General features: G+C 40.5%; 1 protein-coding gene across 2 annotated transcripts in view; it reads right to left on the bottom strand.

Annotated features, from left to right (window-relative positions):
• rasa3 (RAS p21 protein activator 3) overlaps window positions 1-12299 on the bottom strand; it is a 43018-nt gene that overhangs the window by 17197 nt on the left and 13522 nt on the right. For both annotated transcript variants that reach the window (XM_013271664.3, XM_003445774.5), the window contains exons 2-5: window positions 10540-10657; window positions 8666-8769; window positions 5019-5113; window positions 2249-2325 (exon numbers count right to left, since the gene is read on the bottom strand). In XM_013271664.3, the coding sequence (XP_013127118.1) occupies window positions 2249-2325; window positions 5019-5113; window positions 8666-8769; window positions 10540-10657 (394 nt within the window). The remainder of the gene's footprint in view (window positions 1-2248; window positions 2326-5018; window positions 5114-8665; window positions 8770-10539; window positions 10658-12299) is intronic.

Genomic DNA, 12299 nt, shown 5'->3' on the forward strand with positions numbered 1-12299 from the left:
TAGAAAAGAAGAATACTGCACTTATAAATACACATTTATTAGTGTGTAATTACATCTTCCAACAGACTCATAAAACAGACTCATAGACTAGCTAGAGACATAAGTAGTATGCTAAAGTTGGAACAATTTGTGAAAGCAAATTTTAATTCATATTTGCACCTTTAGACTCAAGGCATGAAGGATCATAGATATGTTTTATCACCTGAAAATGGGTCTTTTTAAAAATAAGTTTGTCCTACAGTGGCCACTGTAGCGAGGGTTATGCACAATTAAGTGGGGGGAAAAAACAGAATTCAGTTAACTGAATCTGCAATCTACTGACACCTAGTGGTGAGATTTTCCCCACTGTACCTTTAAGTCGAGCAATAACCTCTGGGACTAAAAAGTGTCAAAACTGCAGTTCCTCTCATCGCCACTTGAGGCTGCGTCCCACATTGAAATGTCAACTCTACATTAATATACTTGTATCTCAATACTTAATAGTATTAAGATGCATTTTTATAGCCCGATATTAAAAAACAAAAAAAGATTTTATTGTCTCTGCGGAAATGTTCCCCACTCATAAATACAGTGGGAATTTATTTTTATAACTCTCAAGTCTAAATATTGTTATCTAGACAGCTGTTAAGTCTTAGAGTTAAGGGCATAGTCCGTTTGACTGACAGGCAGCTTCCAGTTACTCCAGTCATGCTTGACCTCTCGGTTTGTGGTGTTGGTGCCTTTTGGAGCATTTATAATTAATTTACCTGACAAATGATATGGTTTGCTGTGTAGCTAATTATGACATATTGTGAGGTTGGTTCAGACTTGGCATAAATTAGCTGGTATCTGTTTCTGTGAAACTGACCTGCAGAGCGTACAGATACAGCTTAACAAACAAGCCTGCTATTACTAGCTTATATGTCAACTCACCAACCTCGGGTCCAAATTTGATAACCTAGTTATTAAAAAAGTACACACGCAAAAACCCCACATGCTAACACTGAGGCATTAAAATGCAGAGTTCAGTAACAAATGGGTGATGTCACTGTGGCTATGTCTGTTTGTATATCCTACTTTCAGCTTTCAGCTCTCCCTTATTCACAAGAGCTTGCCACTGTTACATTTTTACACTGGATGTCCTTCCTGATACAACTCCCAAGGGATTTGTGTCTTGTCCCCTAGAATCAAACCCAGGGCTATGGAGCCACTCTGTCTGACTTCATATAAATTCAGACAAGATAAGAAGAGATCTTAACTCTGGGAATACTCTAAAGTAACAAGACTAAAAACCTTCTTCTTATTTTGTTTGTACTTTTGCAGTAATTTTAATAAAAAGCCTGCTGCTTCTGCTTCTGTTTTTTTGGTGATAGTGGTTTCTTAAAATAGTTTAAACACCACTTGAATTGAGGAATTCATTCAGTATAAATCAGCAGGCTACACACTTACTTCATAGTTGTAGTCTTAAACCCTTGGGGGGTGTGGAGTTCAATCAGAAACATATCTGACTTTGTGTTTGAGGTATTCTGCTGTAAAATGAGTACTAACGTCTGCCAGCATGTCATGTTTTCCCCTTTGAGAGATAGGAAGGGGGTTTAAATTGATGTAACCATCGTCTGTGTCTTTGTGATTTATGGAAACTGAAACTAGCTATGCACTCGCCTTTAAAGAAAGCCCCCTGTGTGTAGCATCAAACAAAAACTACACAAGACAACAACGTGCTTAAAATGTAACTCTTCGTAAAAAACCCACACGGGACTCAACTCTGAAGACGTGAATGAAGCTGGGTCTCCAGTTTACAACACTTAATGTTAAATTAATGATGGCTAAGACTTCTTTGCTTAATGCACATGGCTCTCCCCGTCTCTGCCGTACACGTGTCTTTCTAGAGAAATCTGACTAGATGACCCGCTGCTTCCCGCTCTAAGCTCCTTACCCACGATGTGCTCTGGGAACAGAGCCACGCTGGCTCGTCATCAGCCTGTACTGCTACATGCTACAAAGGCTGGAAAACCAACAACCGCACACAGTCAAAGTGTAATAATTCATCCATGAGCACAATTATCATTATTCATCGCTCAATTTTACCTGTCACATGTCACATTTCTAAACAACAAAAGGCCATGTACAGAAAACAGTGTCTTTGTCACTACCTGTTAGCACCATAGTGGTACAAAGAAAGATGGTATGACAATGCAGGTAAAAAAATGTACATTAAATATAAGCATTTGTTGTGTGTTTACGTGTTTGTGTGTATGTGTGGCCTCACCGTGTGGCCAGTTTATGGCTGATGACGCCACTGTCCGTGATGACTTCACTCAGACGAAGCTCCAGGTGCACTTTTCCCTGCATGATACAAAAACAGAGACACCTGTTATTAGCCCATTGTTTGTCCACTGTGAACACAGCATAAAATTCAGCCCGCTACAGAGTTTTACCCTGATATACAGGAAATACAGTTGGTTTGTGTCACAAGACAAATTTCTGCTAAATCTGAAACTGAAACCGACATGCAATCTGGTAACTTGGTGTTACTTAATCTTATCTAAGGCGTGAAACGGTTTCTCAGAATAGGACCGACCCACGGAGAGTGAGTTTCATTCAACACACACAGAAATATGGAGTAATTTATCTCTGATAAATCCCCACACAAAACAAAAACACACAATCATGAACAAGTGGAATTCCCTCACTAACAGAGACACTGTGAAAATAGCTGTGAGCCTGAACATCATGCTGAAGTTATTCTTCCTCTGAAGTGATTGGATTAATGACATGATGACAGTGCAGCGATGCAGCTGTCTAGAAAAACTCCATTAATTAACAGCATCAGTATGCAAACCTACAGGCGTTGGCTCTTTCTGCGCGATTCAAGCTGAGAGAACAAACACACGCACACTTTACACACACATGTGCACACAGGCAAAACAATGTGTCCTCTATTGAAAAGAGAAGAGAGACACTCTATCTTCCTACTTCATCTGATCCATCACATTCGCTTTTCTCTCTCTTGTCTCGTTCTCTCACACATCCTTCCTCTCCTCGGCTCCTCGCATGAATGTCTCTCTGTTTCAGACCCCTGCTCTAGGGCTACACACACCCATCTGTCTGCAGATGTTACTGTTCACTGTTCACTGTGTCTCACACTCTGTGTGTGCATGTGTGTGGGTGAGTGACACTGCTGAATAGTGAATAGTAGTGAATACAGCACATGTAATAAATAAGTATGGTGGACAAGTGCTATAAAATTAAATCTGTACATATCATAACAACAAGGTAAACAATATTAAAACGAAATAAACCCCAACAATCACACAACCCCTCTGTGAGCAAGCACTTGGTAAATGTGGGAAGGAAAAACTCCCTTTTAACAGGAAGTAACCTCCAGCAGAACCAAGCTCAAAGAGGGGCAGTCATCTGCCGCGACTGGCTGTGAGCGAGGGGAAAGAGGACAAAGCAACTGACAGACACATCAGTGGTAACAGAGAGACTGCAAACAGTGCCACGCTGAACATTAAAACAACCCCTTCACCCAGCGCTGTCCTTTAATCTTCCCGCAAACACTTCTTTTATCTTTGTCATACGAGACGAGTCAATGAAAAGAAAAAACTTCCGGTCCAAACATAAGCTCTCACATCTGTCAATCAGCTGACATTTAGCCATTAATTTCATTCATTCATGGCAAATGGAGAGCATAGAGTAATATTATAAAAGCTGCACGTTACCTCTTGGAGGTGAACAAATGTTTTTTATGTAGACACAGAGACACAGGTGACTTTGACCCTCCAGTCTCAAATGTTTCAGGTGCACACACAGTCTGTTTGTTTGGGTTCTGCCCCAATTCAGGCACGAACACACAGATGCACTACATCTATACATGGTGGAGGGAAGGTGTAATATTTAAAATGTTTTGATATGAGTACATTTAAAACACTTGTATTTCCGTACCTAAACAGTGCTGTTTAGTACCTTACCTTCAGGAATATGTTTTTTAAGCAGGGCCTTTTTCCCTTAAACAAAAGAGCTTATTAAAAGGGGATTTACTACATGAACAAGTAAAGAAAGTGACACAAGTTCTTAATATTACCTACCCTAATTAATATTAGATTAAGGACAGACTTAAGCTAGTGCTTGCCACTTTAGCTCACAGGCAACCCATGTATCAAAAACTAGTGCCTGCTAATGTTGGCTAAAGGCAGCTAATATTAGCTGAGGTGCCACTATAGCTCACCCGGTTGATCAGGTGGCCCATGTACTGAAGGCTAATGTTTGAAAATGCCAGCTAATGTTAATAAATGTCAGCTAGTGTTAGATAAAGTTCGCTAACATTACCTGGGGCACTACTATAGCTATCAACACATAAATTGAAGGTAAGTAATGTAAATTGTGTCGATACCTGGTCTCGAATTTGGTATCTTCCATGTGCTGGGTTAAAATTTTAAGACTTTGAGACTTTAAGATTTTGAGACTACCTGACATGTGTTTGCCACCAAGTGTTTGGTTTATATTAAAAATCAAAAGGAATGAACTCACATCGAAACAACAATGGCACCAACAAATAAAAGGAGGGTCATAATGAAGCAATGTGGGCTTACAATATTCTAATACAACGTCTTGTTTCACACTATGTTTAACTGTAAGATGTTTTTTTGTGAAAATTTTCAAAAACACTTATCAGTGTACGGGGAAAAAAGGGGAACATGACTGTGCAGCTGTGTGATGGGATTAATGCTGTGAACTGTTAAATTTGCATTAAGTGGAGAAATTAGAAATGCTATTATAAGACTGACCCAAATAAAGGTTTTCTCTTACCAGCGATGATTTATGGTTTAGGTTTGCTTTAATGTTGACTATCCTGACGTTCAAAGTATTTCATGCCAGCTTTTGATTTTAACTGTACAGTTTTAGGGGAGATATAAAAAGCCTTTAGCTCTGTAGAAAAAAAACAACAACTAGAGATTGTACAAAAAGAGAGGAAGAGATGAAAAGTGCACGCTTAGTTTTGTTATAAAAGTACGTCTGCGTGTCTTTGTACTGACCTGCACCTCTGAGTCAGCGCTGACAGGTTGTAGCTGGAACCAGGTGTCTTTCCCGTGATATTTCTGCAGGTCCTCTTTCTTCACGGCAACCTTGCCTACGCACATGTTAGCACACAAAGATAAATGAGCTGAAAAACACAACTCACTTCATGCATCCCAAAAAGCCTGTGTACTTCAGTGTGACGTAGATTGTGAATGCTTGACAAACTCTTACACAAATACTTACATGTCTACTCATGTACTGTAAAACCACATGCCAATTGCTTTTTAATGCACACAGTCACCTGGCACAGAAATATAACAACGTGCACTTCGGTAGCCTGGAAATGACCCCTGTCATTTCTTTTCTGAAATCAGTCAGAGTAGGGGTTTGCAACACCCACAAACATTAACACACATACCCACACACACGCACATTTTTCCATTTGTGTGTGTGGTGCTTGAGACCTCACACACACCCACGCTGCACATCCAAACCCACCAGTACACACTGACACACCCAATGATAGAAACATCCGCCCACACAAACAAACACACAGCTTTGACACGTATTTGTAGCCAAAACATTGTTCCGCGATAAAGGAGTCATACCCACTATACAGATACACATATACATATATGATGGTATATATATATGCAGTTGTGGTCGCAAGTTTACATACAGAATTCGTGGGCATGAATGTTTCACGATAATTTGGGGGCTTTTAAGGATTTGTTTGAACTGTAATGATCATGTTTGACTTTAGCTGGTAGTTTGTCTTTGCTGGCAATAAAGGATTTGTTTGACAGCACTCATTGGATTGATCAATACTCAGAACAATGGAAATGTCCAAGGAACTCAGTGAAGATCTAAGGAGAACTGAAGATTTACACAAATTGGGAAGGTCTCTTGGAGTCATTTCCAAACAAGTGCAAATTCCAAGAACATCAGTTCAACAACTGAATGTCAGTACAAGTTATTCTGATGTGTCGCCACAAAATCCAAACTGCCAACCTCACATGAGAAGAAATTTGTTAGTATCTTTTGGAGCAACCCAGGAACCACCAAGGCTCAAGGCTGACATGAATTGGAAACGTCTGGAACACCAGTGAAGTGAGGTTTATATTGCCATGAACTGAGAGGTTGCCAACCAAGAAAATTTACTAAAATCTGCCCACGTGGACAAACCAAATTTCTTCTTGAGAAAAGATTTATGGTCAGGCGAGACAAAGATTACACTGTTTGGCCACAATAGCAAGAGGCATGTTTGGAGTAGTAAAGGTGAACACTGTACCAGCTGTCAAGCATGGTGGTGGTAGCATTATACTCTGGTGTTGTTTAGCTGCCAGTGGTACTAGAACACTGGACAAAGGTAATAAATTAATGAAAAAGAAAATCTATCTCCAAATTCTTCATCTCAAATTAACAGCTTAACAGCTGAAACATTAACACAAGTGGGTTTTCCAACAGGACAATGATTCCAAACACACATTAAAACTGGTTTTGGAATGACCTTCCAAAAGCCCGACCTCAACCCTATTAAAAATTTGTGGACTGTGCTTCACAGCTGTGTTCATGCCAAAAACAAATAAACCAAAAAACCAAAAAAACCAAAACAGCCAATTTGAATGAACTCTACTAATTCTGCCAAGAAGAGTGTTTAAATACGCAACCACACTTATACCAGGCTACCAAAAGTGTCTGGTTGAGGTGCAACTTGTTAAGGGACATATAAACAAATATTAGGAAGGGTCTGTGTACAACTTTGAGCTTGTATGCAAGCTCTTGACACAGTGTTGACTAGAGAAAATCCAAAATAAATTCAAACTTGTGCTCCCAATTATTATTTTTTTTAATGACGTATCCTGTACAATCATTACACCTTGGAAAAAGATCAGTTCAAAGAAATTATTAAACCCCCCAAATTGCCATTATATTCATGCCTATGATGAGTGCATGTTAACTTCTGACCACAACTGTAGATTTTTTCCCACTTACAATAGCAGCAGTAGAGTTAGTAGTTAGTAGCAATAGAGTACCCATGTTCTTACTACATCCAGCACCCAAAATGCTATTGCACACACATAAGACACAATCTCTATCTCTATTTCTCGTTTTACAGGATTACTTTATGGTCTTTGTTCCAGAACATGCTGATTTACAGAATAAGACAAGCTCCTCATCGTGGTCGTGTGCACAAATGAATTAAAAGTCAGAAACAAATGCAAACGCATCAAAACGTGGATATGAATGGTCTCTTGTGAGCGTGCAATAAAAGCACAAAGTTATCAGAAAGCAATAAGGGTGTAACAGCTTTGAAACTGAGACAAATCCACATTATGTAAACATCTACAGCTCATGACGCAGTTCCGCTTCCCCTTTTCTGACATCCTGTTTGTCTTGTAATAACATGCTAATTAGCCATGTGGCGCTGATAGGTAATAGCTGGTTAAAGAATGTTCCTCAGATGAAAGCTGTGATGTCTATAGGTCCTTCAGATTATGAGTTATCGGTCCCTCCCTCTTTTTCTCATTCTTCCTGATGCATCAAATTGTGAAAGCAACAATATCTCTCTTTCTCAAACTGAATCACCAAATGTGGCTATTAAACTACTGAGATTCCATAAAACATTAAGCTCACCAGACTATATTGTGCAACAAGACAAAAAGAAATCCAAACAATGTTGTTTTTGGGCAGAAAAAAATAAAATTTTAACAAGGAAATAATGCATCCTTAGCTGTTGCTGTAATTTATGGTGTTTGAAAAGGTGTCCCGACCCAGAACAGAGAGTTCCTGGATCATGGGAAAAACATCAGTGAAACATCAATAAGTCTGTACGTTGCCATGGAGACAGACACTGGTACCTATTGATGGTTCGGTAGAAATAAGTATGAGAGACCAGTCGCCCACGATTGCAAATCAAAACACAGGAAGTGAAGCGCGGTTGAGTCTGCGGTAGGTGCTGTACTGGATCAGTGGGAGGGATGCTCTTGTTCCACTCTGACTGGCTGTTTCCCTTTCACTTAACAGCTGATGTGCTGAGCATGGAAAAAGGTTAAGTCAGCTAAATGTCAGCTGTGACCTTCACTAAGGAGCTGCTTTTGATTTTACACCCACAGCACAAATGAATGGTTTCACCAGGTGCGTGTATCCACCTAAACGAACTCCCTTGCAAAAAGAATAATGACACCACCGCCATGCTTGCATCGTTCTGCATTATGCTCTCATGCAGCTGTTTTTGTTTATTTAAACCTGTAGAAATCATGAGTTGTGATTGTGTCACTTATCTTGCTCTGCCTGCCTACGATGGAAGCGTCTAGTCAGATAGAGCTAACAACTTAACATCCAATCACAGCACAATGGGTAAAAACAGTGGGAGGTTTGAGTAAGAACAATAAAAACCTGTGGTGAGTATATTTACCACGGTCCCCCACGCAACATATAACTTGTTTGTCTGTGTTTACACATATGCACTGAGCTGCTGCACTGAGGTTTGTCTCAGCATGCCTTCTCTGGGAGTACAGAGAGCTCAACAGTTGAAGCAAAGGGTGGGTGGGTGGGGTGGGTTTCACACGACAGAATTTCGGCTTGGTTTCAGAATCGTTACGCCCGCAGCGAGAGGTGAAACGGTGAGTTTTTTTATCGAGAGGAGCAGTTGCCTACTCACCGATACTGGAGTCCCTTCTGAAGACATCCCTGTCGAAAATGTAAAAGGAGAGGTGCCTGAAGCTACGCGGGATCTCGCAGTAGAAGTCCTCCCCGTAGAACGGACTGCAGGAGAGAAGAGAGGAACTGTGATCAGTCTGATAAAGCAAGCTGCACAACTAACACAGATGGCGAGATTTTTAAAGTTGAGAGAAGAAATTCAGGTCACATGTCTGCAACATGTTCTGGACAAAGAGATATAGCAAAATGCAGATTAAAGTCACGAATGCAATGAAAGGTTTTGGAATTATTCATAGAAAAAATGATCGGATCTTTCATTATCATGAGAAACTATTGGTTTAGATAGAGAAGTCATACTGAGAAAGACAGTTTGCAAGTTTTCCTTGGTATGGTGAATGCAGTGGGTTTCAGTACCAGTGTACCCCTTTACAACCGATTGTGAACCATGCTATTTAAATGATGCTGCATTATCTTCGACACCAAATAAATGCCTTATAATTTATTTATTTCATCTTTGTCTGGAAACAGCGTCAAATTTTCAAGTAATACTTTTACTTCTATAGCAGTATTTCAATGTTAAGTATTCTATGAAACACAAGCTGTCATGTTTGGGAAGTAACAACATGAGCTAATCGATGGACTGGTTGGTTAATCTGCAAACTATTCCTGCCTCCAAAGTATTTTTCAGTGTTGTCTGAACAGGTGTGTCTTAGTTGGGGTAAGGTGAGGGTACATTCCCCTCTGTGTAAACATCACAACCACATTTTTTTTCCTTTCCTTGTTCAACAGTGATTGATTTTGTCAATGAATCACATGAGACAATGAAAATAAAAATAAAGCCCTCTTGGGCTAAGTACATTTTGACTCAATCGATTTAGTCTCAGCTTTCCCTCAAGTGTGAGCAACAGCGCAGATATCATAAAGTGAAAATAATAGTAGTTTATTGAGTAGTTTATTGATCTGAGGAACACCGGTTTAGTCTGTTTAGATGGCTCATTTTCTCCCTTGGTGTTGGTTGTATGTGAAGATGTGACCACCGTAATCCCACTCAGATGGTCTCAGTCTGATGCCAAAAAAATACAAATATTAGGACATCTTTCCTGTATTTTATCTTGTTCTACTGCCCTAGATGCATCTGGCCAATAAGCAGACCTGTTTTCACATGGTTTGTAGTGACGCGTTTCGGTTGGCTTGGAGTTTTTACTGCGTGAACAGAAACCAAACCACAGGAAAAAGCTACAGGTTACAAACTCATCCACTGGTTGAGACCAGAACAAACTATAGGTCATATATATGTCAAAACATCTTTAGGCTGTACTGAGGTTTTGCAGACATGTGACCACTAACCACATGTAACCATGTAAACGTCTGATATTTTAGATATGTAACAGTCATTGTGACAGTGTAGGTTTAAGCTAATAAGTCACACAGGTCTGGAGACTGGTCTGCAACCGGAAACAACTGTAACTAGGGACAAATGGTTATTTCCTGAACGGCTGACTTAAAACTTTTTGTGATTTCTTTCTGTGATGGACACTGCACAGCTACTCTCGGAGCTGTAGTGAAACTGTGCAGCAAACCGGAAATGGAGGAGGTTCGCCTTCAAAATAAAAGTTGTGCCTTTTAAAACATGTTGGCTTTGAACCATCTCCACTATGGTGGACATGCTGACATCAGGTGAGACACCTCAATCGTTTTCCCTTTCCAGCTGCCATTTTTAACACTCTGATGCTTCTTTTTGTTTAAATTCATGATCAGCTTTGCCTTTAGGTATTATTTAAATGTCACAAATGCATATTTCTGTAACTACACACCAAAAAGTTAAGAAGCAAAGTTAAAAAGACAGAAGTAGAAAATGGACAGCTGGGCCTGTACCAAAGCGACTTCTCCACAATCTTGGTCCTGAAGACTTCCTCTTGGTCCAGGTTGACTGTGCAGTAACAGTCCCTCATCTTGTTTGGCCCCGGGTACGGAGGGATGTTTTTTGCTTCTCCTGCACAATGAAAAGAACAAAGGAGGCACATTAAGTAGGAAAAAAACAATGTGTTTATTCAGGCTACAGGTCATTATTTATTAAAGAACTAGGAAAGCATTAAAAAAAACATTATGTAAAGTTTGTTGTTTTAGAGATGAGTGTATGAAGGAGGGAGGAGGGGTCCTGAGCTGGTACAGTGTCCCAACGCGCACTCTCATTGTCATTACCTAACCACATCCGACACCATGTATAATGAGCTTAGCTCTGCCAGGGCGGCTGTTTTTATGTGCAGATATATAAAACCGTGGCCTCAGAAAACAAAGCGCGACACGTGAACGCCGTGTCTGTGTCTGTGATGTCACATCTGTGAATGAAAGAATCTGCGTGGGACACTTCCTGTATGTCAAACATGTGTGTCAGCACTCCCTTTAACAAAAATGTGATCCAGCCACCCACCGAGACACACAAACACACAAACCGGAGAGGTGGTATTCCGGTCCCACAGGGCCAATGTATTCTCATTTATGAAGACGTGCATCCACTTTAGCCATTACCCTCTTTACCCTGGGGGGGACTCACAGTGTTAACCATCATTGTGAACGTCTGCTTGAGTAACGCTCCATTGTCTGTGTGGTTGTCTGACACTGCTAGCATACGCTGCTCTGTTATTTCTGGCTTTAAAACGTCTTCACAGTAAGAAGCGTGAGTTTAAAGGGCGGGTGATGCTATTTGATAAATTGACACTTTCTCTTTAAGACAGTAGTTCTCTTTATCCACATTTCTGCCTTTTACATTACCTTACCTCATATTTAGTATGTCTCCTTATGTTTTTATCCTTTAAAGAGGATCCTATTAAAGATTTCTAGAGCCCCAATGAGGAACTCCTCCATCATCCTGCGTCACTTTGTATTTATCTTGGGAGTTAATCCACACGTTAGGAACCACTGCCCTATCATATGATACATAACAATATAAACTTTGATTACTGTTACTGCACCAGGAAACACATCAGAGATACTAATCCAGAAATCTCCACTGCCGGGTTTCCGACCCTGCGGCTGACCCTAGGGGGGAGGGGAGAGAAAGTTGACATTTGACACCAAGTAGCCAGGCGTGAAACTGCAAAGCAGACGGCTATCTTCAAATTATTTTTCCTGTTTGTCAGTATGGCTGCACATTAATGCAGCAGCCCCACTAGAGTTCCACTCAATCAGCCCTACCATAAATACTAAAACATTATAATTCCCCTGCTGGCATTATACAATCAAGACTTCCCGAGAACCACATCTTATCACAGAACCAGGAAGGTGGGGGAAGATGTTCCACATTTCCTTCAACGAATCCCGAATTCAAAACAATCAGTCAAATCAATGATTTGCTGACGATGCAAAACACAAGACGTGTCCTTTGAGCGTTTTCACAATGCGCTGTTGTTACTCCCACTCGTTTTTTGTAAAACAGATAGCAGGCAAGCAGCCAGCTGCAAGCAAGATACGATCTGGTGCCTCCACCTTCAGTCCGTGACGCTGGATAAACCTTAAACCCTCGCTGAGACAAACAAAGACGGTGAAGTGCACCCTGTGGGGTCTGTAATACGACACGGTGTTATGACTGCTTCTCTGGAGGCTAATTCATGCACTGCGTGAATCATTACTCAACA

Source organism: Oreochromis niloticus, linkage group LG1 (assembly GCF_001858045.2).
Source record: "Oreochromis niloticus isolate F11D_XX linkage group LG1, O_niloticus_UMD_NMBU, whole genome shotgun sequence".
Taxonomy (NCBI): domain Eukaryota; kingdom Metazoa; phylum Chordata; class Actinopteri; order Cichliformes; family Cichlidae; genus Oreochromis; species Oreochromis niloticus.